At 45.7% G+C, this 25,412-nt stretch overlaps 2 protein-coding genes across 2 annotated transcripts; one reads left to right on the forward strand and one right to left on the reverse strand.

The window, feature by feature from the left end:
- Positions 1 to 17,765: 17,765 nt before the first annotated feature.
- LOC123128141 (uncharacterized) lies at positions 17,766 to 18,715 on the forward strand. Its single transcript, XM_044548075.1, has one exon. The coding sequence runs from the start codon at positions 17,943 to 17,945 to the stop codon at positions 18,480 to 18,482; it is 540 nt and encodes a 179-aa protein (XP_044404010.1). The 5' UTR covers positions 17,766 to 17,942; the 3' UTR covers positions 18,483 to 18,715.
- Positions 18,496 to 24,079, reverse strand: LOC123128142 (universal stress protein A-like protein). Its single transcript, XM_044548076.1, has 4 exons — positions 23,806 to 24,079; positions 21,416 to 21,537; positions 21,203 to 21,321; positions 18,496 to 18,847 (listed from the first exon to the last, which is right to left on the reverse strand). The coding sequence occupies exons 1-4, from the start codon at positions 23,987 to 23,989 to the stop codon at positions 18,739 to 18,741; spliced, it is 534 nt and encodes a 177-aa protein (XP_044404011.1). The 5' UTR covers positions 23,990 to 24,079; the 3' UTR covers positions 18,496 to 18,738.
- Positions 24,080 to 25,412: the final 1,333 nt, after the last annotated feature.

Below are 25,412 nucleotides of genomic sequence, written 5' to 3' on the forward strand. Positions count from 1 at the left end.
GTAGGGGAAATGACACGTATTGTATTGTTGCCATCGAGGATAAAAGATGGGGTTTATATCATATTGCATGAGTTTATCCCTCTACATCATGTCATCATGCTTAAGGCATTACTCTGTTCTTATGAACTTAATACTCTAGATGCATGCTAGATAGCGGTCGATGTGTGGAGTAATAGTAGTAGATGCATAATCGTTTCGGTCTACTTGCCGCGGACGTGATGCCTATATACATGATCATGCCTAGATATTCTCATAATTATTCGCTTTTCTATCAATTGCTCGACAGTAATTTGTTTACCCACCGTAATACTTATGCTATCTTGAGAGAAGCCACTAGTGAAACTGATGGCCCCCGGGTCTATTTCCATCATACAAGTTTCCAATCTATTTTATTTTGCAATCTTTACTCAAGTGGCCGTGAAGGGATTGACAACCCCTTTATCGCGTTGGTTGCGAGGTTCTTATTTGTTTGTGTAGGTACAAGGTGACTCGCGTGTGGTCTCCTACTGGATTGATACCTTGGTTCTCAAAAACTAAGAGAAATACTTATGCTGCTTTACTGCATCACCCTTTCCTGTTCAAGGGAAAACCAACGCAGTGCTAAAGAGGTAGCAGGTGCTTCCTCAGAATTTCTAATAATCTCTCTTCTTCGTGTTCTGGAAGGTTAGCACTAATAATAACAGCATATATCTTTTTCTCATCAAGATAAGCATACTTCAGAGTGTCAGGTAGTTGCATTAATTCAAACACGCGATGACCTTTAGGGTGGGAAGAGAGAGGTTACACCGCTTCAAGTAAAGCTTAGAGCGGGAAGAGAGAGGTTACACTGTTTCATAGAGGGGGAGATGTTGTTGACGGCGGCGAAGTTGTTCATGTAGATCGCCATCATGATGGTTCCCCCTGCCGCCGCTCCGGTGCCACCAGGAGAGAGGGGGAGAGAGCCCCCTTCCTTCTTCTTGCTTGCCCCCCCCCCTAGATGGGAGAAGGTTTCCCCTCTAGTCTTTGGTCTCCTCAGCTCCCGAGGGGCGGGAGCCCCTCCGAGATTGGATCTCTCTCTATTTTCTTCGCTCCTGTTTTCTGGCCGAACACCATTTCTTAAAGTTGTCGACTTAACACGAGTTTTTGGGCGACAAGAAACACATGAAGCTTTGGGAGACCTCGAGAAGAGCTGCCAGGTGCCCACATGGACACCCTACGCGGTTGGAAGGCCACACCACCTGCCTGTGTGGGCCACCCTACACCGCCTTAGTCCAATTCCACCGCCATAAATCCCTCCAAATACTGAAACCCTTTGTAATATTTTTAAGAATAATTTTATCGCTGCCGCAAGTCTCTGTACCGAGAAGATTCCATATGGAGGCCTGTTCCAGAGCCCTGCTAGAGGGGGAAGCCTTTGCCAGAGCCATCTTCATCAACCTTACTACCTCCATGATCATATGTAAGTAGTTCCATTAGGACCTTGGGGTCTATAGTTGTAACTAGATGATTCTCTCTGTCTTTGGATCTTCAATACCATCTTCCTGTGATTTGATCGGGATCAATTTGACGTAATCGGTCATGTATTTGTTGGGACATGATGAATTTTCACTTTATGGTTAGATTTTTTATTGGATTCAATTGAATCTTTTGAAGTTTTGTTGTTGCATAATTAAATAGCTTTATATGCTCTTCGATCTATCTATCTTCTTTGGCCAAATTCAATGTGTTTTTCTTCAAAGGTAGTTGTGCTTTGTAGTGGCTTCAATCTTGCGGTGCTCTAACCCAGTGACAATAAGGGCCAAGACATGTATTGTATTATTGCCTCTAAGGATAAAACAACGGGGTTTGTCATATTGGTTGACTTCTTCCTGTCTATATTATGTCACCATGCTTATTGTGTTACTCGGTTTCTTGCAAAGTTAATACCTTAAGATGCATGCTGCATAGTGTTTTTATGGTGGGGTGATACATCTCCAATGTATCTATAATTTTTGATTGCTCCATGCTATATTATCTACTGTTTTGGATGCTTATGGGCTTTATTATACACTTTTATATCATTTTTGGGACTAACCTATTAACCCAGAGCCCAGTGCGAGTTTCTGTTTTTACCTTGTTTTGAGGGTTTCGAAGAAAAGGAAAATCAAACGGAGTCCAATTGACCTGAAACTTTACGGAACTCACTTTTGGAAGGAAAGAAGCCCAGAAGACTTGAAGTGCATGTAAGGGAAGCTTCAAGGAGGCCACGAGGTAGGGGGCGCACCCACCCCCCTAGGGCGCGCCCTCCACCCTCGTGGGCCCCTCGTGGCCCCCCTGACGAACTTCTTCCACCTATATATCTCCATATACCCTAAAACTTCCAGAGAACACAATAGATCGGGAGTTCCGCTGCCAGAAGCCTCCGTAGCCAACGAAAACCAATCTAGACCCGTTGCGGCACCCTGCCGGAGGGGGAATCCCCTCCGGTGGCCATCTTCATCATCCCGGTGCTCTCCATGACAAGGAGGGAATAGTTCTCCCTCGGGGTTGAGGGTATGTACCAGTAGCTATGTGTTTGATCTCTCTCTCTCTCTCTCTCTCTCTCTCTCTCGTGTTCTTGATTTGGCACGATCTTGATGTATCGCGTGTTGGGGAACGTTGCAGAAAATTAAAATTTTTCCTACGGTTTCACCAAGATCCATCTATGAGTTCATCTAAGCAACGAGTCAAGGGAGAGAGTTTGCATCTACATACCACTTGTAGATCACGAGCGGAAGCTTGCCAAGGAGATGGTGATGATGGAGTCGTACTCGAACGTGATTCGGATCACCGATGTCCTAGTGCTGAACGGACAGCACCTTCGCGTTCAACACACGTACGGGACGGGAGACGTCTCCTCCGTCTTGATCCAGCAAGGAGGAAGGAGAGGTTGAGGAAGGCAGCTCCAACGGCAGCACGACGGCGTGGTGCAGTTGACGCGGCAGTATTCCGACAGGGCTTCGCCAAGCACGTACGGAGGAGGAGATGTGTTGGGGAGGGGAGGGGCTGCGCCTTGAGTTATGGTGTCTTGCAGCCCTCCCCTCACCCCTCTATATATAGGGGAAAGGGCAAGGGGGGCCGGCCCTCTAGGGAAAACCCTAGGGGGGCGGCGGCCAAGGGGTGGGGGGCTTGCCCCCCAAGCAAAGGGGGTGCGCCCCCTTTAGGGTTTCCCCCCACCCCTAGGCGCATGGGCCCAAGGAGGGGGGCGCGCCAAGCCCACTAGGGGCTGGCTGCTATCCCCACACAGCCCAAGTGGCCCCCCGGGAGGGGTGGCCCCTCCCGGTGGACCCCCGGAACCCTTCCGGTGGTCCCGGTACAATACCGGTATAACCCCGAAACTTTCCGGTGCCCGTTTAACAACTTCCCATATATAAAACTTTACCTCCGGACCATTCCGGAACTCCTCGTGACGTCCGGGATCTCATCCGGGACTCCGAACAACATTCGGTAGTCACATACTAGTCTTCCTAATAACCCTAGCGTCACCGAACCTTAAGTGTGTAGACCCTACGGGCTCGGGAGACATGCAGACATGACCGAGACCACTCTCGGGCAATAACAAACAGCGGGGTCTGGATACCCATGTTGGCTCCCACACGCTCCTCGATGATTTCATCGGTTGAACCACGATGTCGAGGATTCGATCAAACCCTGTATACAATTCCCTTTGTCAATCGGTACGTTACTTGCCCGAGACTCGATCGTCGGTATCCCAATACCTTGTTCAGTCTCGTTACCGGCAAGTCACTTTACTCGTACCGTAATGCATGATCCCGTGGCCAACACATTGGTCACCTTGAGCTCATTATGATGATGCATTACCGAGTGGGCCCAGAGATACCTCTCCGTCATGCGGAGTGACAAATCCCAGTCTCGATCCGCATAAAACAATAGATACTTTCGGAGATACCTGTAGTGCACCTTTATAGTCACCCAGTTACATTGTGACGTTTGATACACCCAAAGCACCCCTACGGTATCCAGGAGTTACACGCTCTCATGGTCGAAGGAAGAGATACTTGACATTGGCAAAGCTCTAGCAAACGAACTACACGATCTTTGTGCTATGCTTAGGATTGGGTCTTGTCCATCACATCATTCTCCTAATGATGTGATCCCGTTATCAACGACATCCAATGTCCATAGCCAGGAAACCATGACTATCTGTTGATCACAACGAGCTAGTCAACTAGAGGCTCACTAGGGACATATTGTGGTCTATGTATTCACACGTGTATTATGATTTCCGGATAATACAGTTATAGCATGAATAAAAGACAATTATCATGAACAATGAAATATAATAATACTTTTATTATTGCCTCTAGGGCATATTTCCAACATCGCGAGCTTTGCTATTATAGTTGGATCTTATGTTTCTTCTCCCCCTCTACTCTCTTGTAATGGATTGAGTTTCCCCTTTGAAGTTATCTTATCAGATTGAGTCTTTAAAGATTTGAGAACACTTGATGTATGTCTTGCCGTGCGTATCTGTGGTGACAATGGGATATCACGTGATTCACTTGATGTATGTTTTGGTGATCAACTTGCGGGTTCCGCCCATGAACCTATGCATAGGGGTTGGCACACGTTTTCGTCGTGATTCTCCGGTAGAAACTTTGGGGCACTCTTTGAGGTTCTATGTGTTGGTTGAATAGATGAATCTGAGATTGTGTGACGCATATTGTATAATCATACCCACGGATACTTGAGGTGACATTGGAGTATCTAGGTGACATTAGGGTTTTGGTTGATTTGTGTCTTAAGGTGTTATTCTAGTACAAACTCTAGGGTTGTTTGTGACACTTATAGAAATAGCCTAACGGATTGATTGGAAAGAATAACTTTGAGGTGGTTTCGTACCCTACCATAATCTCTTCGTTTGTTCTCCGCTATTAGTGACTTTGGAGTGACTCTTTGTTGCATGTTGAGGGATAGTTATGTGATCCAATTATGCTATTATTGTTGAGGGAACTTGCACTAGCGAAAGTATGAACCCTAGGCCTTGTTTCAACGCATTGCAATACCGTTTACGCTCACTTTTATCATTAGTTACCTTGCTGTTTTTATAATTTCAGATTACAAATACCTTTATCTACTATCCATATACCACTTGTGTCACCATCTCTTCGCCGAACTAGTGCACCTATACAATTTACCATTGTATTGGGTGTATTGGGGACACAAGAGACTCTTTGTTATTTGGTTGCGGGGTTGCTTGAGAGAGACCATCTTCATCCTACGCCTCCTACGGATTGATAAACCTTAGGTCATCCACTTGAGGGAAATTTGCTACTGTCCTACAAACCTCTGCACTTGGAGGCCCAACAACGTCTACAAGAAGAAGGTTGTTTAGTAGACATCAAGCTCTTTTCTGGCGTCGTTGCTGGGGAGGTGAGTGCTTGAAGGTATATCTTTAGATCTTGCAATCGAGTCTTTTAGTTTCTTGTTTTAGCACTAGTTTAGTTTATAAAAGAACACTACAAAAATATGGAATTGAGTTTGTCTCATATGCTTCATCTTTTTAATATCTTTCGTGAGTATGATGGAAAGGAAAATTGTGCTCAAGTGCTAGAATAAGAAATCTATAAAATGTTTGGCACTAAATCTTTGAATGATGAGCATGATTGCAATGTTGTTAGTACGAATTCTTTGAATATCCATGATACTAATGATGATTGCACTAGTGATGATGTCTCCTATAAACATGTCAATTTTTGTGGAGTGCATTGGGTTTGTAAGTACACACCAAATAGGGAAGATAGATATTGCATGAGGCATAAGTACTTAGAAACTAAATTGTTGAAAGAAAGGCTAGATGATTGTGCTGAAAATTTAATTTCTTGGCCATGCTTGTGGACTTTGCAATGAAAGTGGTCATTTAGCTATCTGATGCAAATTGTTTCATGATCTAATCGTGTCCAAAAATTGTGATGACTTGATTTCCCTTGCACACTATAATGAACTTAGTTTGCTTATGGGCTATGAAGAAATGAAACGTGTAACTAACTATCTTCCAGAATTTTCCCGTTATAAACTTCTTGGTTTGGATCTAGAGGAAATTTATATGTATTATGTGGTGAATTGTATTTAAAATCCTTATATTGCCAATTACATAAAGAAAAGAAAACAAATAGAAGATGAAGAGAATACTAATGAAAGGGAAGAGACTTCCCAATATCCTCCTATTATTTCTTATGATGAATCAGGTAACGAGGAGGAGCCTCCTATTCAACCAATCTCATTAATAAGGAGCTCCAAAAAGAACATTGAACCCACACATGATGTGGTGAAGAAGAAGAAAAGAAAAAGGAAGAGAGGTAAAAAGATATCTCTCCCAAATAATGTTGCTCCTATTATTATTGTGCCTCATGAAAATATAATTGTGGAAGATAATGATACTTCTTATGATCTTGAAAATCTTTTTGGCACTTGCTTGGAAGAATATGATAATTGCTATACTATTGGTGCTATCCATACTATTAATGATGAGAGTGATTATGCTTATGATATGAAAAGGCCCAAGCTTGGGGATGCTATGTTTGGTGAAGATGATGTTTTTGAGAATATATTTTCTGCAATTAATGTTTGTCCCAAGCTTGGGGATGCTATGTTTAATGCAGATGATATTTTTAGTCTCCCAAGTTTTGATATGCAAATTTATAATGATGATAGCATGCCTCCTACCTATGATGATTATTGTGATGATACTAATGCTATAAAAAGTAGTGATTATATTTATAAAACTAGTCATGATTATGGTTACCCCTTCTCTGAACATTACTCTTTTAATGTGGAAACAATTTATAGTATTCGAGTTTCTTATGATACTCCCACTATTCCGGATGAGAAGAATTTTGCTTATGTGGAGAGTAATAAAATTTGTATGCTTGTAGATCATGAAAAGAATGCTTTAGGTGCTGGTTATATTGTTGAATTCATTCATGATGCTACTGAAAATTATTATGAGGGAGGAATATATGCTTGTAGGAATTGCAATAATATCAAGTTCCCTCCTTATGTGCTTAAAATTTTGAAGTTATGCTTGTTTTACCTTCCTATGCAAGTCAATTTTTGTTCCCATAAGTTGTTTGAACACAAAACCCCTATGCATAGGAAGAGGGTTAGACTTAAATGTGCTAGTTATATTCTTCATGATGCTCTCTTTATGTTTCAATTCTTATCTTTTATGTGAGCGTCATTGAAATCATCATGCCTAGCTAGGGGCGTTAAACGATAGCGCTTGTTGGGAGGCAACCCAATTTTATTTTAGTTCCTTGCTTTTTGTTCCTGTTTAATAATAAATAATTCATCTAGACTCTGTTTAGATGTGGTTTTATGTCTTTAGTTAGTGTTTGTGCCAAGTAGAACCTTTGGGAAGATTTGGGGAAAGTCTTTTTAATCTTGCTGTAAAAAACAGAAACTTTAGCGCTCACGAGAATTGCTGCCATTTTTAATTGGAGAATGATATTTAGTTAATTCTTTTTGCAGATGATTAATAGATAAATTCCTCAGGTCCAGCAATTTATTTTAAAATTTTATGAGTTCCATAAGTATAAGTTTGATCCATATTACTACAGACTGCTCTGTTTTTGACAGATTCTGTTTTTCATGTGTTGTTTATTTATTTTGATGAATCTTTGGCTAGTAAAATAGTTTATAAACCATAGAGAAGTTGGAATACAGTAGGTTTAACATAAATATAAATAAATAATTAGTTCATTACAGTACCTTGAAGTGGTGATTTATTTTCTTATACTAACGGAGCTTATGAGTTTTCTGTTAAGTTTTGTGTTGTGAAGTTTTCAAGTTTTGGGTAAGGATTCGATGGACTATGGAATAAGGAGTGGCAAGATCCTAAGATTGAGGATGCCCAAGTCACCCCAAGGAAATATTCAAGGACAACCAAGATCCTAAGCTTGGGGATGCCCCGGAAGGCATCCCCTCTTTCGTCTTCGTTCATCGGTAACTTTACTTGGAGCTATATTTTTATTCGCCACATGATATGTGTTTTGCTTGGAGCGTCATTTTATTTTATTTAGTTTTGCTTGATTTTTGAATAAAATACCAAGATCTGAAATTATTAAATGTTAGAGAGTCTTCATATAATGGCATAATTATTCGACTACTCATTGATCTTCACTTATATCTTTTGGAGTAGTTTGTTGTTGCTCTAGTGCTTCACTTATATCTTTTAGAGCATGGTGGTAGTTTTATATTGAAGAAATATATGAACTCTCATGCTTCACTTAGATTATTTTGAGAGTCTTAAATAGCATGGTAATTTGCTTAAAATCCTAATATGCTAGGTATTCAAGAATAATAAAATTCTCTTATGAGTGTGTTGAATACTATGAGAAGTTTGATACTTGATAATTGTTTTGAGACATGGAGATGGTGATATTAGAGTCATGCTAGTTGAGTGGTTATGAATTTGAGAAATACTTGTGTTGAAGTTTGTGATTCCCGTAGCATGCACGTATGGTAAACCGTTATGTGATGAAGTCGGAGCATGATTTATTTATTGATTGTATTCCTTATAAGTGGCAGTCGGGGATGAGCGATGGTCTTTTCCTACCAATCTATCCCCCTAGAAGCATGCGTGTAATACTTTACTTTGATAACTTGTAGATTTTTGCAATAAGTATATGAGTTCTTTATGACTAATGTTGAGTCCATGGATTATACACACTCTCACCCTTCCACCTTTGCAAGCCTCTCTAATACCGCGCACCTTTCGCCGGTATCATACACCCACCATATACCTTCCTCAAAACAGCCACCATACCTACCTATTATGGCATTTCCATAGCCATTCCGAGATATATTGCCTTGCAACTTTCCACCGTTCCGTTTATTATGACACACTTCATCATTGTCATATTGCTTTGCATGATCATGTAGTTGACATCGTATTTGTGGCAAAGCCACCGTTCATAATTCTTTCATGCATGTCACTCATGAGCCATTGCACATCCCGGTACACCGCCGGAGGCGTTCATATAGAGTCATATCTTGTTCTAAGTATCGAGTTGTAATTCTTGAGTTGTAAGTAAATAAAAGTGTGATGATCATCATTATTAGAGCATTGTCCCAGTGAGGAAAGGATGATGGAGACTATGATTCCCCCATAAGTCGGGATGAGACTCCGGACGAAAATAAATAAATAAAAGAGGCCATAAAAAAAGAGAAGGCCCAAATAAAAAAATAAAAAATGAGAGAAAAAGAGAGAAGGGGCAATGCTACTATCCTTTTATCTCACTTGTGCTTCAAAGTAGCACCATGATCTTCATAGTAGAGAGTCCCTCATGTTATCACTTTCATATACTAGTGGGAATTTTACATTATAGAACTTGGCTTGTATATTCCAATGATGGGCTTCCTCAAATTGCCCTAGGTCTTCGTGAGCAAGCAAGTTGGATGCACACCCACTTAGTTTCTTTTTGATGAGCTTTCATATACTTATAGCTCTAGTGCATCCGTTGCATGGCAATCCCTACTCACTCACATTGATATCTATTGATGGGCATCTCCATAGCCCGTTGATACGCCTAGTTGATGTGAGACTATCTTCTCCTTTTTGTCTTCTCCACAACCACCATTCTATTCCACATATAGTGCTATGTCTATGGCTCACGCTCATGTATTACATGAGGATTGAAAAAGTTTGAGAACATCAAAAGTATGAAACAATTGCTTGGCTTGTCATCGGGGTTGTGCATGATTTAAATATTTAGTGTGGTGAAGATGGAGCATAGCCAGACTATATGATTTTGTAGGGATAGTTTTCTTTGGCCATGTTATTTTGAGAATACATAATTGCTTAGTTAGTATGCTTGAAGTATTATTATTTTTATGTTAATATTAAAATTTTGTATTGAATCTTATGGATCTGAATATTCATGCCACAATTAAGAAGAATTACATTGAAATTATGCCAAGTAGCACTCCGCATCAAAAATTCTGTTTTTATCATTTACCTACTCGAGGACGAGCAGGAATTAAGCTTGGGGATGCTGATACGTCTCCAACGTATCTATAATTTTTGATTGCTCCATGCTATATTATCTACTGTTTTGGATGTTTATGGGCTTTATTATACACTTTTATATCATTTTTGGGACTAACCTATTAACCCAGAGCCCAGTGCCGATTTCTGTTTTTACCTTGTTTTAGGGTTTCGAAGAAAAGGAAAATCAAACGGAGTCCAATTGACCTGAAACTTTACGGAACTCATTTTTGGAAGGAAAGAAGCCCAGAAGACTTGAAGTGCACGTAAGGGAAGCTTCGAGGAGGCCACGAGGTAGAGGGGCGCGCCCACCCCCTAGGGCGCGCCCTCCACCCTCGTGGGCCCCTCGTGGCCCCCCTGACGAACTTCTTCCGCCTATATATCTCCATATACCCTAAAACTTCCAGAGAACACAATAGATCGGGAGTTCCGCCGCCAAAAGCCTCCGCAGCCACTGAAAACCAATCTAGACCCGTTTCGGCACCCTGCCGGAGGGGGAATCCCTCTCCGGTGGCCATCTTCATCATCCCGGTGCTCTCCATGACGAGGAGGGAGTAGTTCTCATTCGGGGCTAAGGGTATGTACCAGTAGCTATGTGTTTGATCTCTCTCTCTCTCTCTCTCTCTCTCTCTCTCTCTCTCGTGTTCTTGATTTGGCACGATCTTGATGTATCGTGAGCTTTGCTATTATAGTTGGATCTTATGTTTCTTCTCCCCCTCTACTCTCTTGTAATGGATTGAGTTTCCCCTTTGAAGTTATCTTATCGGATTGAGTCTTTAAAGATTTGAGAACACTTGATGTATGTCTTGCCGTGCGTATCTGTGGTGACAATGGGATATCACGTGATTCACTTGATGTATGTTTTGGTGATCAACTTGCGGGTTCCGCCCATGAACCTATGCATAGGGGTTGGCACACGTTTTCGTTGTGATTCCCCGGTAGAAACTTTGGGGCACTCTTTGAGTTCTATGTGTTGGTTGAATAGATGAATCTGAGATTGTGTGACGCATATCGTATAATCGTACCCACGGATACTTGAGGTGACATTGGAGTATCTAGGTGACATTAGGGTTTTGGTTGATTTGTGTCTTAAGGTGTTATTCTAGTACGAACTCTAGGGTTGTTTGTGAGACTTATAGGAATAGCCTAACGGATTGATTGAAAAGAATAACTTTGAGGTGGTTTCGTACCCTACCATAATCTCTTCGTTTGTTCTCCGCTATTAGTGACTTTGGAGTGACTCTTTGTTGCATGTTGAGGGATAGTTATGTGATCCAATTATGCTATTATTGTTGAGGGAACTTGCACTAGCGAAAGTATGAACCCTAGGCCTTGTTTCAACGCATTGCAATACCGTTTACGCTCACTTTTATCATTAGTTACCTTGCTGTTTTTATAATTTCAGATTACAAATACCTTTATCTACTATCCATATACCACTTGTATCACCATCTCTTCGCTGAACTAGTGCACCTATACAATTTACCATTGTATTGAGTGTGTTGGGGACACAAGAGACTCTTTGTTATTTGGTTGCAGGGTTGCTTGAGAGAGACCATCTTCATCCTACGCCTCCTACGGATTGATAAACCTTAGGTCATCTACTTGAGGGAAATTTGCTACTGTCCTACAAACCTCTGCACTTTGAGGCCCAACAACGTCTACAAAAAGAAGGTTGTTTAGTAGACATCATGGGGTATTAGTAGTAGATGTAGTTGGACTAGCAGATCTACTTCTCATAGACGTAATGCTTATATGAGATTATGCCATAAATGATCATAGTCGTGAATATGCAATTCGGTCAATTGGACAACTGTAGTTTTTTTACCATGATGCTTGCTATTTTCGAGAGAGATTAGTGAACCTATGACCTCCGGATCTATTCTCCATTAATAAATTCTTCTACACAATTTGATCTTTTTACTTGTCGTGCTATTTTACCACTATCTATTTGTACTATTTACTTTCAATCCTGTAACTAGCAAGACAAGGGGCTCGACAACCCTCTTGCCACGTTGGGTGCAAGTTTGTATCTTGTTTGTGTGCAAGTGGTGTTTAACTTGTTAGCTTGGCAGCTTCCTACTGGATTGATAACCCTGGTTCTCTAACCAAGGGAAATACTCTGTTGTTGTTCTACTTCACCCTTCTCTTTGGGGGAATCCCAACAATTCCTACGAGAGTCAGCAGGCGCCGCCGCAGTCGGTCTCCGAGCCCCTCGACCTTAACGGCCTCCAACTCCTTCGAGAAGAAGGAGACCATCATTTCCTCCGATGATAACGACCAGCCGGAGTAGCAGCCACATCTCCTCCAGGAGGCGGCGACGCCGGACGAGGAGTTCCAGCGACAGATTGACATCATGACCGAGCAATTGCTACGCTAATGTGGGCCGCGACCGCCCCTGCCACCACCGCCAGCCTGTGTGAAGGGGACGGCGCCGCCTCCACGCTACCGCGTGAGGAAGGAGCCAATGCACAACCGATATGGCCGTATCCAGTAATGGCTTCACCGTTGCAAATTGACAAGCGTAGCAAGTCCGTGAAAGAGGAGGTGCTATTGGCGATTGCGAAGGCACGTGGGCGCATCCTCCACTACTTCAATGGTTGTGGTGGTGGCTCTTCCCTGCCATGGAGCATTAGCGCGCCGGAGGAGAGGGCTGCTAGGTAGGCGACGCGAAGGCGTCGGCCTGGGTCCGTGGGACCCTGACCTCGTGGAGGCCTGGCCCCACGAGACCCTGACCTCGTGGAGGCCTGGCCCCACGACTGGTCACTGACCACCGCGGAGACGGTTGTGTGGCATCTGCGCCGCCTCAACGGGGAGCTCACCAAGATCAGCGAGGAGCGGTCTCTCAGTGAGATCGTCGTCGCCGACGGCTGGGGCAAGGGAACGACAAGGATCCTCGGCCATCGTTGGCGTCGGTCCTCCGCACAACGCATGAGGAAGTGGAGCGCCTTCTCCGCGAGTGCCGGGCAACGGACGTGCAAGGCTGTTGCGCTATGTGCCCTTCCGCTACTGAAAGGACCACTTTGACGATGAACACGACGATGACGATGGCACAGACGACGACGGTGGTGCCACTGGCCCGGACGGCCACACGTACATCGTGTTTGCATGAAAATTGTGTGATTTATTCAAATTTATTTTAAAATGTATGCCGACATGGTTGGATGGATGGCCGACTATTTTCTCTCAAACATGTCCGTGGACAAATACCATATTTGTTTTCAGGGTACACATTGGAGGACCTTGGTCGTCGGTGGTGAGGGGGGTCACCAGATCCACGCGTGTGGATCATTTTTACTCCCTCGTGGTCTAGGTTTTTAGGTTGTTCATTGTCTTTGCTTCCGCGGCAACGATGACGACGCTGAATAAAGATTTTTCGGATCCTTCCCTGACGAGGCCATCGGTCCTATGGTTGGGGATGGATTTGGAAACCAGACCATTCAATTAAGGATGGCGTGGCGGCGACGGCATTCTAGTGGTGGACATGTGTCCTCGGGCTCCGCCGTTGCGACGGCGTTTGCTCCAACATCAGCACGAAGGTTGAGAGCTAGTCCAGAAGCGGATGCAAATTATCACCACACCATTTCAGGCATCAGCAGTTTTCTCTTTCATCAGGCAGGCTCGAGGAGTTCCCACGCGAATTAAACCACACAAATATAATGGAAAGGGAACTGGAGAATCTACCCGTAGCACAAAAGAAAAAGAAAAAGAATCCACCCGTAGTACAAAGTGCTAGGGCAAGATCAAGTTCAAAAAATTAAAAACGTGCTAGTGCAAGACATTTGGCAAGACATTAGAGCATCTACAACCGGACTTTGCAAATCCGATTCCTCAAACGCATGCCAACGCGTCAACCTTAAATCCATACCATTATAGTGGAGCTCGTCCGACACCGCCGTGCCCATATCCGTTAGCCGGTTGCGCCCCTCAAAATGTTGGTCCAGTCACTAGCAAGGCAGAGTAGGACATGGGACACGGTCCGGCTCAAAGGACTCAAGGCGCGGCCGTCTCTCATGCCCTACTCTTCCTCGTCGGAGTTCGGAGCCCTGATGCTGCTGGTGGATGTGAGATCAATGATGGATCCGCATTGGGAGGAGCCGGCGACATCCACCATGACGCAGTTGCGGCGCGCGGGGTTGCAAGCCATCCGTCGAGGCGCCGAAGAATGCGACTCCGCCTCTCCAACGCCCATCGCCGGGAGGGCTACCGCCGTCTCCAGCGCCCGCTGCCTCGCACGGCGGGCACGCCGCACCGTGTTCTCGTCGGACGACGCCCATGCGTTCACCTCCTGCTTGACGCGCCAATGGAGGGGTTGCGCGTCTGCCACAATGTTCGGACTCCAGACGAACCGCACCGCCTCCAGTGAGGCAGCGGTGACACAGCTCGCGGCGGATCCATGCGCCATTTGGGCGGACACAATGTATTCCCGACGCAAAGAGTCTGAGTGCTGTCGGTTGCTGCCTCCTCTCGGGAGCGGCGGAGCGCAAGCCGGACAGTTATCTCCTCCTCAGGGTTGCGCGGGATCGAGCTCGACTTCGACGAATTTGGAGATGTAGGACTCGGATCCGCTGCCCGCCATGCCGGAGAAGGCTAGAGATCGTTGGCCGGGAGGTTGGGTGGTGGAGGGGAGTCATGTGTAGTGGTTAGGATTTGGTCCGGAGAGCGAATGAGGATAAATATATGTGGGATCGGGTGGGCCAGCCTGGGGCGTGTCCGACATGACGGACGCGCCTGGTCACGCCCGGACCTCCTCATGTGCACCCCATATTTTAGCTAAATATGAAGGATGCCGGTCAGCCCAGATGTTTGAAGGGGGTTTGAGACGTTCGGTTAGGCCAACTCCACCGCGCGACCCCAAACGGACGTCCGTTTTGTTCGGATTCTGCCCGTTTGGGTAGGGATTTGGGGTCGTGTCCGGATGTGTCCTGAGATGCGGTGGCCGTGCGCCCAGCGCGCGGCCGCATCCTGTCCGCGTGCATTTTTCTTTGAAAGTCCTTAACTTTTTTTTATCATTCATTTTTGGTACATGACAATACATCATCACATTTTGACTAGTAAAGCAAGGCTAGAGAAAATAAGAACAATAAGAATACATTTTAGAAGATAGCCAACTTCCATAACTGCCCCCTTGAGTTGGGTTAGGGGCTTCTCGATGTACTCATTGTTGATCTATGAAGGAGGCTCGATCTGGCATCCTCCTTTCTTCTTCAAGCCAGAAGTAGATGTTGCTTCCTCAGACCTAGTCTCGTGTCTAGCCTCTAATCTAGCAACACGTGCACTTGTCTCATTTACAACCTCTATGCTAGCTAAAAGTGCACGAACATGTACGAAATTTCGCTCTATCAATATATCGATGTACTCTTCTTCCCAGTACCAAAACTTGCATCCATTTTACACAACAAAATTTGAAGTTAGCATAACTAGTCAAATCTAGAGCACAGACCGAAGCTAAAAAAAGTGCATACCCCGTCGTTTAAGCACTTGATGAACACCCATCCGGGATGTTCCGGCGTTGAGACATGCGGCACACGACCATCCTTGGGCAGTGGTCGCACTTAATGAATGGCAACGGTGCGCCGGCGAGCTTTTTGGCAAGCACCGAGCCCGGCCGACCGCCATTCGTGTATCTGCCGGCGGACCACCGACGGTGCAAATCCAAGTGGCTAGAGGAGGAGCCACTGCCTGCATGTGGCCTTGCGGCCCGGCCAGTCCATGGCGCGGCCCGGCCTCCCACAGCCGGCCGAGCTCAAGACCGACCGGATCCGCCCCAAATCCGGCGGGCAGGTGCGCACACCAGGTGGCCATGGTTGGTAGCTCGGCGGCGCCGAGGGAAAGGGGCTGGGTGAGCTCGCGTCCGAACTGCACGGCTGCAATGTCAGCGGCGGCGGCGGCAGCGAGGGGAAGAGTGGGGAAGAGTGGAAGGGGTGCGGCCGGAGAAAGGAAGGGGGCAGATAGAAAAAGGCTCGCCCTGTGCCACCGACGGGCGGGCCAGGGGAGGACACGTGCAGACGACCCGCGCGTCCGCGTGGTGTCCGTTTCACCCCAAAAGCGGCGCAAACTTGGGCCGCGGATGGGTCGAAAGCGGACACAAAACGGACAAAAGTCCGTTTGCTCCCGCGCGTTGGACCGCCTCGTTTGTTCGTTTTACCTCAAACGGACGGGGCCGGACAGGATAGGGTCGCGCGGTGGAGTTGGCCTTAGGTCGGTTGTTTCTGATCGGTCACTGATCGAGCCGTTCATTCAGACGTTTGAGACGGATTTAGGATGACCGGGTGTAGATGCTCTTAGGCTGGGAAGCTCCTGGTGCCCGCATTGCCCAGTTCGTAGCAGTACATCACGATGCACACAAAATGCACCTCCAATACAACGCTCCTTCCATTTTGTGAAAATCAGGTTCAACAGAGGACGTGCTCCTCGGGTCGGGTCTAGACACTGGTTTGGCTGCTTGGCAAGTGACAGGCAGTAGCACTAGCACTGTAGTAGCAGTACGCCGGTAGCTTTGCTTTTTCCTCTTGCCGTCGTCGTGTACCTGGGTGAGGGTGACAACACGGGCATGGCATGGGTGGCGACACGACACCTGGGACCTGGCAGCGGGCAGCGGCAGGAATCTCTCTCGAGTGCGACTGCGGACAGGAGCAGGACAGCCCGGCCGAGCAAAGCAGCGGCAGCTCCGCGTGACGCGACCAAATTGTGGCGCCGCGCAGTCGCAGAGCAAATGCACTACTGTAGTAGCAAGCAAGCATCCTGCACAGTCGTCCCTCCGGCCGGTCGCCCAAGTGGACAGGAGTACTACTAGTATAGTACTTCATTCCAGCTTCGCCGACCCGACGTGAATCCATCAGTTCAGGGCAAATGATCCACCGCTCTACACTACACACTGTATTTCGTTCCATTTTTAAATTCGTCCCGAAGATCCCTCCAACAGCTCGAACATTTGCAGGCTGGCGTAATCTGAAGAGCTCTACATTACGCCGTTCAGTAGTTCAGTTCCTCTGTTCCTGTATGTAGGCAAAAGGGTTATCGATTTCCATCCGTCGAGCATTCCTGGCGACGCATGCTTCTCGTCTCGTGGCTCAATCAGTAGAATGCATCTGCTCGAGTGACAACGACGTCCACGTTGCTACGTACCTAGGCAAAATTATTGTGCCTCCTACACGCCGCCAAAATACCATCCGCAGCCTACACTGGAGATGTCTACCACTAGACCGTATTCGAGCAAATATCATGGAACAGCAAAACCAAACCCTACGCCTAACATGTCACCTCACGGAATTTGAGTATATGCGAGGCGTTTTAGATCGGCACGCCCAAGAAAGGTGGCTAGTCAAGCAGTAGGCGCTCATTCCTCCGCCCCCACAATCTGCTAAAGCGGAGCGGGGAAAGCAATCAAAGAAGCCAAAGCGATGTGATGTCCCTGCCTGCTCCTGCTCGCTGCTGCTCCTCGCTGCTACGGTTGCTTTGATCCAATGCAATGCAACGTCCAAAAGCAAAAGCAGAGAGCCAGCAGCACAGCACAGCACAGTAGAGCGTGAGGGCGAGGCCAACCCTGAGGGAGACGTTGTGCCAAGCCCGCGCATTGAACTGCTCCAAAGCGCGCGCCTTTCTCGCGGCCCGATGCGTTCAAAGATCTCTGCGGCGAGCGAGAGCGAGAGGTAAAAAAAAAAAGAACGAATGAGTGAAAAGATGGGCGATGCACATCATCATACCGGCGCTTGGAGTGCGAGGGCGAAAAGGAATTTTGTTCAATTCAAACCCGGGCCTCTGCCTCTGCCTCTGCCCCGCTCCATCTGCCTCTGCCCCGCTCCATCATAAAAGGACCACACCACTACCCACGAAGCCAACGCTCCATCGCAAGCCATTTCCTTTGAGCGCAGAGACTCATCAGAGAGTAGTCTTCGAGAGCACGAGAGGCGCAGAGAGGAGAGGAGAAGCTGCCATGGCTTCCATGACTCAGCCCATGCCGTATTACCCCACCACCAACCCCATCATGCACGCGCAGCCGGCCACCACGTCCAGGGGCTCCTTCGCGCCGGTCTTCACCGTGCTGGGCGTCATCTCCTTCCTCGCTGTCGTCGCCTGCGTCGCGGGGCGGCTGTGCGGCCGCCGGCTCTCCAAGAAGAAGGCCTACGCCGACCAGCACTACTACGGCACTAACACGGTGGGCGGCGACCTGGAGAAGGGCTTCGAGGTCAAGTACCCGCCGATGAAGCCCATGCCGAGCTCGCGCGCCGTGGTCCACGACATGGACGACGGCTTCGAGATCAAGTTCGCGCCGGGGAAGCCCGCCGCGTGGAAGACCGACGCCAAGGCCGACAACAGAGGGCGCCCGCAGCAGCAGCAGCACCACCACCAGCATCCCCAGGCCGGCATGCCGAAGGAGTACGCCGGTTTCAGGTACCCCGCGGCTGCCAACGGCGCGGTCAGGCAAGGGCAAGTAAGGGGCGGAACGTTCGTCTCCGCAAAGCCCGGTTCATGATCATCACAGTAGCTTTTAGGTTCATCACAGCTTGATGCATCTCATCATATGATAAAGAGTGTCTGCTAGGCATTTACTACTAGGCATCCATGATCCATCGGCGATCATAGCGTGTTCGTTCTTCACTCTAGTTTTGGGGCGCGCTCTGCAAAGTTTGTACCAGTTCCCAGTCACTTCCAGATTGTATTTTGTACATTAATTCATCGAGCAGTGAAGAACATCCCATTCTCAAAGTAACCACGGCTGCACGAAAGCATCAGTCGTCGATGGGGTCCTGGGGAGCTTCGTTGGCCTTGCGCTTGATGGTGATGACTGGACACTCGGCGTGCTTGACGCAGAACTCGCTCACCGTGCCCACGAAAACCCTGCAACGAAAAACACCGACCGTTTAGTTCAAGCGGAAGTTCTGCTTTGCTTCACCCACAAGAATGGACCACAATATGCTAGTAGTTCAGAAAAAAGCCACACGGCATAGTTCAGTGATGTGCACTTTGTCAGAAGAAGAATCTAAGCTGCATACAAAATATATTGTGGTCACACAGGAAGGAACAAAACGAATGTACCTGAAAACATAAAAAGGAAGTTGCATCATAAGGATGCATTCACACATAATGATAGAATGCATTTGGATTTGAAAAATATTCTGGGAAGATAAAACCCTCACACGCCCTTATTCTGGAAAGACAAGATTAGGTTGTGGAAAATTCGCATTTGTCACAGCTATTAGGTATGGGTGCAAACGTAGCATATGGCATCAGTCCATGTGAAGACTTCACCATTTCTCGAAACTAAAGAACAAGTATAACAAAGTAAAAATGCCCTTGCATCAGTGCTATAAGGTGTTGCAGAGATGTAATGTACTAGATGTAATGTACTCCCTCCGTCTCGTAATGTAAAAACGTTTTTTGACACTACACTAGATTCAATAAACATCTTACATTATGAGACGGAGGGAGTATGACAGAATTACGTCCCATCATAAATATATCTCCTAAACTGGGAGAAAAACAGTGAGTTCGCAGGATTTATAATCAAACTACATTACCCTGAATAGTAGCCAAACAGCTCAATGACGTAGGGCAATAGCATACACGTACATGAGGTTGCCTGTGTATCACAGTACTAGCTCTACACAGATAGACCACGGAGTACATCATAGGCCGGGGTATGATTAATTTCTTTTGAGGAAGGGATACGATTAGTTCTGTACGAGTAGGACGTCAAATCATCGAGTCTTTTTATCAGTGGCACGTTCTCCTAGAGTAATACTTAAAAAGTGTTTATCAATAGGCTTTTTCACAATAGCTAGGCACGCTTCTACTGTTGCTTGATTTACAAGGCAGCATCTTGTCTAGCGAGCACGAACATCGAAATCCCTCTTAATGGGCAGGCATGCGCACAAAGTGTAAAGAACTTACACCCTGCATCTATGCACTTCGCAATTTCTTTCAGAACTTGACCGTATTTAGCACCAACACAAATCAGAGCAAATGGCAGGATCAGATCGTGCCAACTGGAAAGGCCACAACTTAAATCTAGACTTGTAGGACTTCACTACAAGGTGCATAGGCATATAACAATGCACCATGTTCTCTGATCATATAGTCCATGTAAGGTTACCTTTTTTTTCTACACTAAAATGAAAGGAATACGATACTTTTTTTTCTCTAAGAAAGAAAAGCATATCATGATGACAAATTGGGAAGGAGGGTTGGTATGCCAAATACAGAGGATAAAATGCATACAACTTATTCGAAAGAGAACTGTGTAAAGAATTCAACAGTATCAGATTTATTGTGGTATGCTCAGATTTGAGTTCAAGGTTAGCAAATCAAGCATAACATCCAAATTATAATGTTGTTATCCACAATAACAGTTTCACAGTCGGCTCCCAATATCAGACATTAAGTGTGCTTGATGTATTATAGAAATCATTTTTGGTTAAGTTACCAAGGTGATCGGCACAAATTTGAGGACAAAAAACTGTTGGCTATTTTCCGATGTTCTGTAAGACATAGCTGTGGGTTATCCAATAGATCGAATTCAAAGCGCCTCCATTCAACCCTCATCTTAGAGATCTCCATCATAACTATACAACCAGAAGTCCAAAACTGACAAGATCAAGATGCAAGAACTGATGTTCTATACTTTCATGTACAATGCTTATCGCAAATACTGCAAACATTTGGCTAAAGAAACACAGTTGTTCTGATACAATTATCTACTACCTCTACTCCTAAATATAAGATGCTGGGGCAGTTTAAATTAAACTGCCCCAACGTCTTATATTTACGAATGGAGGTAGTAACATGCATGAAAATTAGCAAGATGATATTTTCTGTGTTTGGCATGTTAGTAAGATAGGTATGCTTGCTTCAGAATACAGCAACATTAACCCTGCCACTATACTAACTTACTAAGGTAACAGACAGGAAAAAAAAACAGAGGAGGGACAATACTGTAATATCATAACAATATCATAAAATCAACTTTTCAAATGCCCCCATCAAAAACACAGTACATTCGATCCAGCCCAATTTTGCCAAAGAAAGGTGATTGTGAATATATATCTTAGTTTGGATGAGATGCACACCTAGCTGATGAACCATTTTATCAAAACATACATGTAGCCATGTTATTACACAATGAAGATTACTCATGCAACCTTCTATAAAAATGATATTCAAGCTGACACGGTAAGTGATTTTAACATAAATTACCTCTGAAATGGCCCGAGGCCTCTACTTCCCACAACTAGAAGATCAGGCTGGACTCTCTTCACCTCATGGCAGATAACCTCCTTTGGATCCCCCTGTTTGGTCCAAGCTTCACATTTTATCTGCAGCATAATTAGATAAGCTGTTAGGAACCAAAATGGCAACTGTTCCTGACTGGAGCCTATAGTACTGGAGAAAAAAACAAAATGTAACTACCCCCAATCGATGGCATTCGTTCACGAAGTACTCAAGTAGGTGAATCCCTCTTATCCTGTCTCTCTGCTTCATGCTCTGGAAGTCCGTCGGTGATGCATATATACTATCCATATCATCAAATCCTTTGGAATTGGCAACAAAGACAAATCAGAAATACACCAGGCAGATAAAAAAATTATGATCCAAATATCTGATGTTTAAGCAAATACTTGGTACTCCATAATGTACTGTTTCACAATAAACTGGGAGAAAATGATACTCCCTCCGACCCGAATTAATTGACACAGCCTCTATACAATGTAAACTGGACATTGTATAGAAGCTGCGTCATTTAATCCGGATCGGAAGGAGTACATGCAAATGCAAGCGACATGAGTCTACAAGAAGCGATTTACTGAGCAGAATTCAGGCTGAACATCCACGTTAAATGGGCACCTAGCCTGACAGTGCATCTCAAGGTAGGATTCCTATGCATACAATTTGTTAACCAGATATCAACTATACCATATTATAACATAAAGCACTAGGACCAACTGAGTTACTTTACTACCCAGCTATCTTACAAGCAAGGAGCTATTTCAAACAGCAAGAAGTGACAAAAAAGAACGGTTTAGAAGACAAAGAGGGAAAGCATTTTAAGTGGCATCAAGAGAAGTGCTCCCTAAGCTTTCTTGGACATTCTCTACTGAATTTCAAGTATCAGCTGAAGTGCCTTTTAGTCCAAAAATCGCGAGAACAGAACAAAGATTCAGGTCAAATCACTGGAAAGCACAAAAGCTATTTTGTCGCATACACTATTTCGAGCAGCATAGCAAACATGGAGAACAAAAGCATGCAAAGTTAGTAAACAACTCGATGGACAGCCAACTCATGTGGATATGTAATACCCTGCAATTGCTATTATAACGGCATAACGTGCCTTTACCTTCATCCGGCCATTCCATGGGAATCAAAAGGACTAGCTGTTGCAGACTCACTACTATATACCGCCAGGTTAATTCATGAAAACCTTTGCAAAGCAAAATTAAACAGCTTAATTTTTTGGAGCTCTTTCTCTCCGCTAGTTCTACTATAAAATTGAAAGGCAACTCTTCTTTCTTGTAAATTATTTAAAATATTTTGAATTGACTTTGGAAAAATTATTCCCAGAATTTTGCTGGAGGTACGCCTCTAAGGGCATGAGAAGAAAAACGTTAGTGCCCACAGAGAAATAAAGTCATTGTATTCCTGAAGAACGGTTGAATGAATCAAATAGCACATTGTGCAGTTATAATAGCAAGGGAAGAGGATACTCTTCCACCCCAAATTGGCCTAAATAGGATACTAGACATAAATAGGTATTATGAGCCAAATATTGCTGCAAGAGCAGCATTTCTTCAAACACGAGAAACAAGGTGTTGCAGAAAATAATACTGGGCAGCAGAAACAGCTGAGGAATGGTAGATAATATCTCAACGTGTAAGGTGTAGGCTGAAAAGGCCCAAGCCAGTATGCCTTCGTAACTGAACCCAACTGGGGCGCATCAATCAGATGACATGCTCTTCTAAACTGTGCAGTATGCCTTCCATTAAAAAATACACTGTGTAGTACCACGACATGCGTTTGTTAAGATTAGAGGATATAAAACCTCTGCAATCTGCATTTACACAACTTACAGAGCACTAGTATCACACCAGTCATGCAGTACCCTCTATCCAGAAACAGCAAAAACTACATAACCAGCATTCCAGTTCAGTATATTATCAAGGCTAGACAACAGGCCATGAAAGCAGAGTCACTTGGTACATTCGCCACAGCTTCTGGTCATGGCATTTGTAGCGGTACAGTTAATTCAGATGCCGCAACAACTATCAACAAGGCAACAACCACCAGCTAGTATGATTAATCTACTAAAATTGTACATGCCATTGACTAACCCTGAAACAGTACAAGCTCCCCATAAAGTACCGTGACAACTATATGCAACCGAAAAAGGATGCTACGAGCGGATGCATCAGAAGTAGTATGTAATCTCCCTCTTCTGCCGACAGTTCGTGTGATTCACACCAAAACACTAGAGTCTAGTACACAGGTCGCAGCAGCAGACGCATCCCATGAACAGGAACAGTGGGATTGCAGTAAGGATAGCACGGATCAATGCTAAGAACTCATCGCGCATTCGATCTGAAACCACTAGGGCGTGCTACGAACAGATACACCGTGATCGAAGAAGAGCCACCGCCCACATCGCGACGGCGTCGCATACCAAGGCCACACCACCACCACCACCCTGCGCCGACCGAGAGGGAACCGGCGCATTTCGTCGAGCACCTCAAGTACGCAGCAAGCAAGCAAATCCACCCATGGGGCACTTCACGGGACGCACGAGGGGGGCGCGCGGTTGCACGTACCGTCCTCGTCGGGGACCTGGACGTGGAGGAAGAGGAGGTGGAAGCCGTCGGTGTTGGAGCGGACGAGCTTGGAGAGCATCCAGTCGAAGGCGGAGCGGCAGCTGATGGAGGGGTGCGGGTACCCCTTGAGCGACGACTCGTTCACCGCCATCATCACCCGCGTCGGCGCCGACGAATCCGCCATTTGCGCACGCCCTCGCTTGCTGTTTGCTTCCTTGGCAAGAAGAAGGGGAGGAGGAGTTTTGGGGAAATTTTGAGGACAAAAAGCAATCCACGCTTTCCTTCTTCATTTATACTGGGTCCGGTCATTTTCACTCTTTTTTGCTATGGCCACATGAGAATAGGTTCACCATCGAGGCCCAAAAGCCGCTCAATTTTGGAATATCCGTGTGAATTTCCGTTACTACCTTGAATGGAATTGTATTGGCCAATCAATTAAAGAGAAGTAAAAAATTTAGTAAAATTTACAAAACTCACTCGTGAGAAAATGTTTTCATCGTTTGGTTAGACTTTCAATTTTGTAGTACCATGAAGAACAGACTGGGCATGCGAGTGCGTGGCCAGCTCGCCTGTGTTCAAGTCTTAGCTCACGCGTAGTGCTCACGGTTGTTTCTTCTATTAAAAAATGTTCGTCAAGGGCTAGTCTTTATTGGCCATGTTCTTACTTTATTTTGTAAGGACATCTTCAACGCAAACCCTTATGATAGACATTGTATTTGTGAGTGGACAGTGATACTCGGGTTAGCCATCCAGCCAGGCCCGCATATATATATTTCAAAGCAAATTTGAACAAAAAGGACGAAATTTATGCAAACCGGATGAATTTCATTTAAATCATACATCATCGACACATTTCAACTAAACAAAAGCGGACGAGACTTTTTCAAACTAATCTAAATGACCGTCCGCCATGGCGAAGTGTGTCTCCTATGTCCTGTCTTCCCCATGTCAGGTAAGCTCACCAGACATGAGCCCCGGGAAAGAATAGGAGTGGCCTTTCTGGGACCCAAGTCGTGGCAGCGTCCCATGTACTACTCTTTCTTACTCGAGTCTGCCGTGTCTACGGTGTCGAACATGGACTTATTAGCCTCGTGGTTGTGGCGGCTGGGCATGAAGTGCGGTTCTAGCGTAGCCGACACGGAGATGATGTCATCCGCGGTCGCATACGCCTCCTCTTCGGCCACCTATGCGTCTATCTCCATGAACAGGGGTCCCTCTTCGCCCACGGGACATCCAACCGCCATCACTCGTGGCGGCTCTGCGCATGGACGGGTACAACGCCCGTTGCTCATCCAGAAAGCCTGGATCCTTCGCAACCATGGTTGCGACGACATCGCCGTTCTCCTACTTGTCGCCGATTTGCCCCTCTACAAGTTGGTGCTAGTCGATGAGCTGGAGGTTGTAGCTTTAGTCCTCCAGCATCTATCGAAACGCTCACACCAATGGTGCCTGCAGCTCTTTCTCCATTACGGCGTCGAAGTTCGCACGTGCATGCTCCAAGGTGATACCAACATGGACCGGCAAGGGTGGTGGCACTGCTCTCCGTCAAGCTCGCTGGCAAGCCAGCCTGGATCGTGCTGGGCCTGGCCACGTATATTGGGAGCGGA

Source organism: Triticum aestivum, chromosome 6A (assembly GCF_018294505.1).
Source record: "Triticum aestivum cultivar Chinese Spring chromosome 6A, IWGSC CS RefSeq v2.1, whole genome shotgun sequence".
NCBI lineage: Eukaryota > Viridiplantae > Streptophyta > Magnoliopsida > Poales > Poaceae > Triticum > Triticum aestivum.

Excerpts from the sequence above, each read along its gene's own strand:
- LOC123128141 (XM_044548075.1), top strand. The coding sequence starts at position 17,943 with ATGGCTTCCATGACTCAGCCCATGCCGTATTACCCCACCACCAACCCC.
- LOC123128142 (XM_044548076.1), bottom strand. The coding sequence starts at position 23,989 with ATGGCGGATTCGTCGGCGCCGACGCGGGTGATGATGGCGGTGAACGAG. Across the intron at positions 21,538-23,805 it reads CCAGGTCCCCGACGAGGACG|GATTTGATGATATGGATAGT; the intron begins GTACGTGCAACC and ends CCAATTCCAAAG. Across the intron at positions 21,322-21,415 it reads ACGAATGCCATCGATTGGGG|ATAAAATGTGAAGCTTGGAC; the intron begins GTAGTTACATTT and ends ATTATGCTGCAG.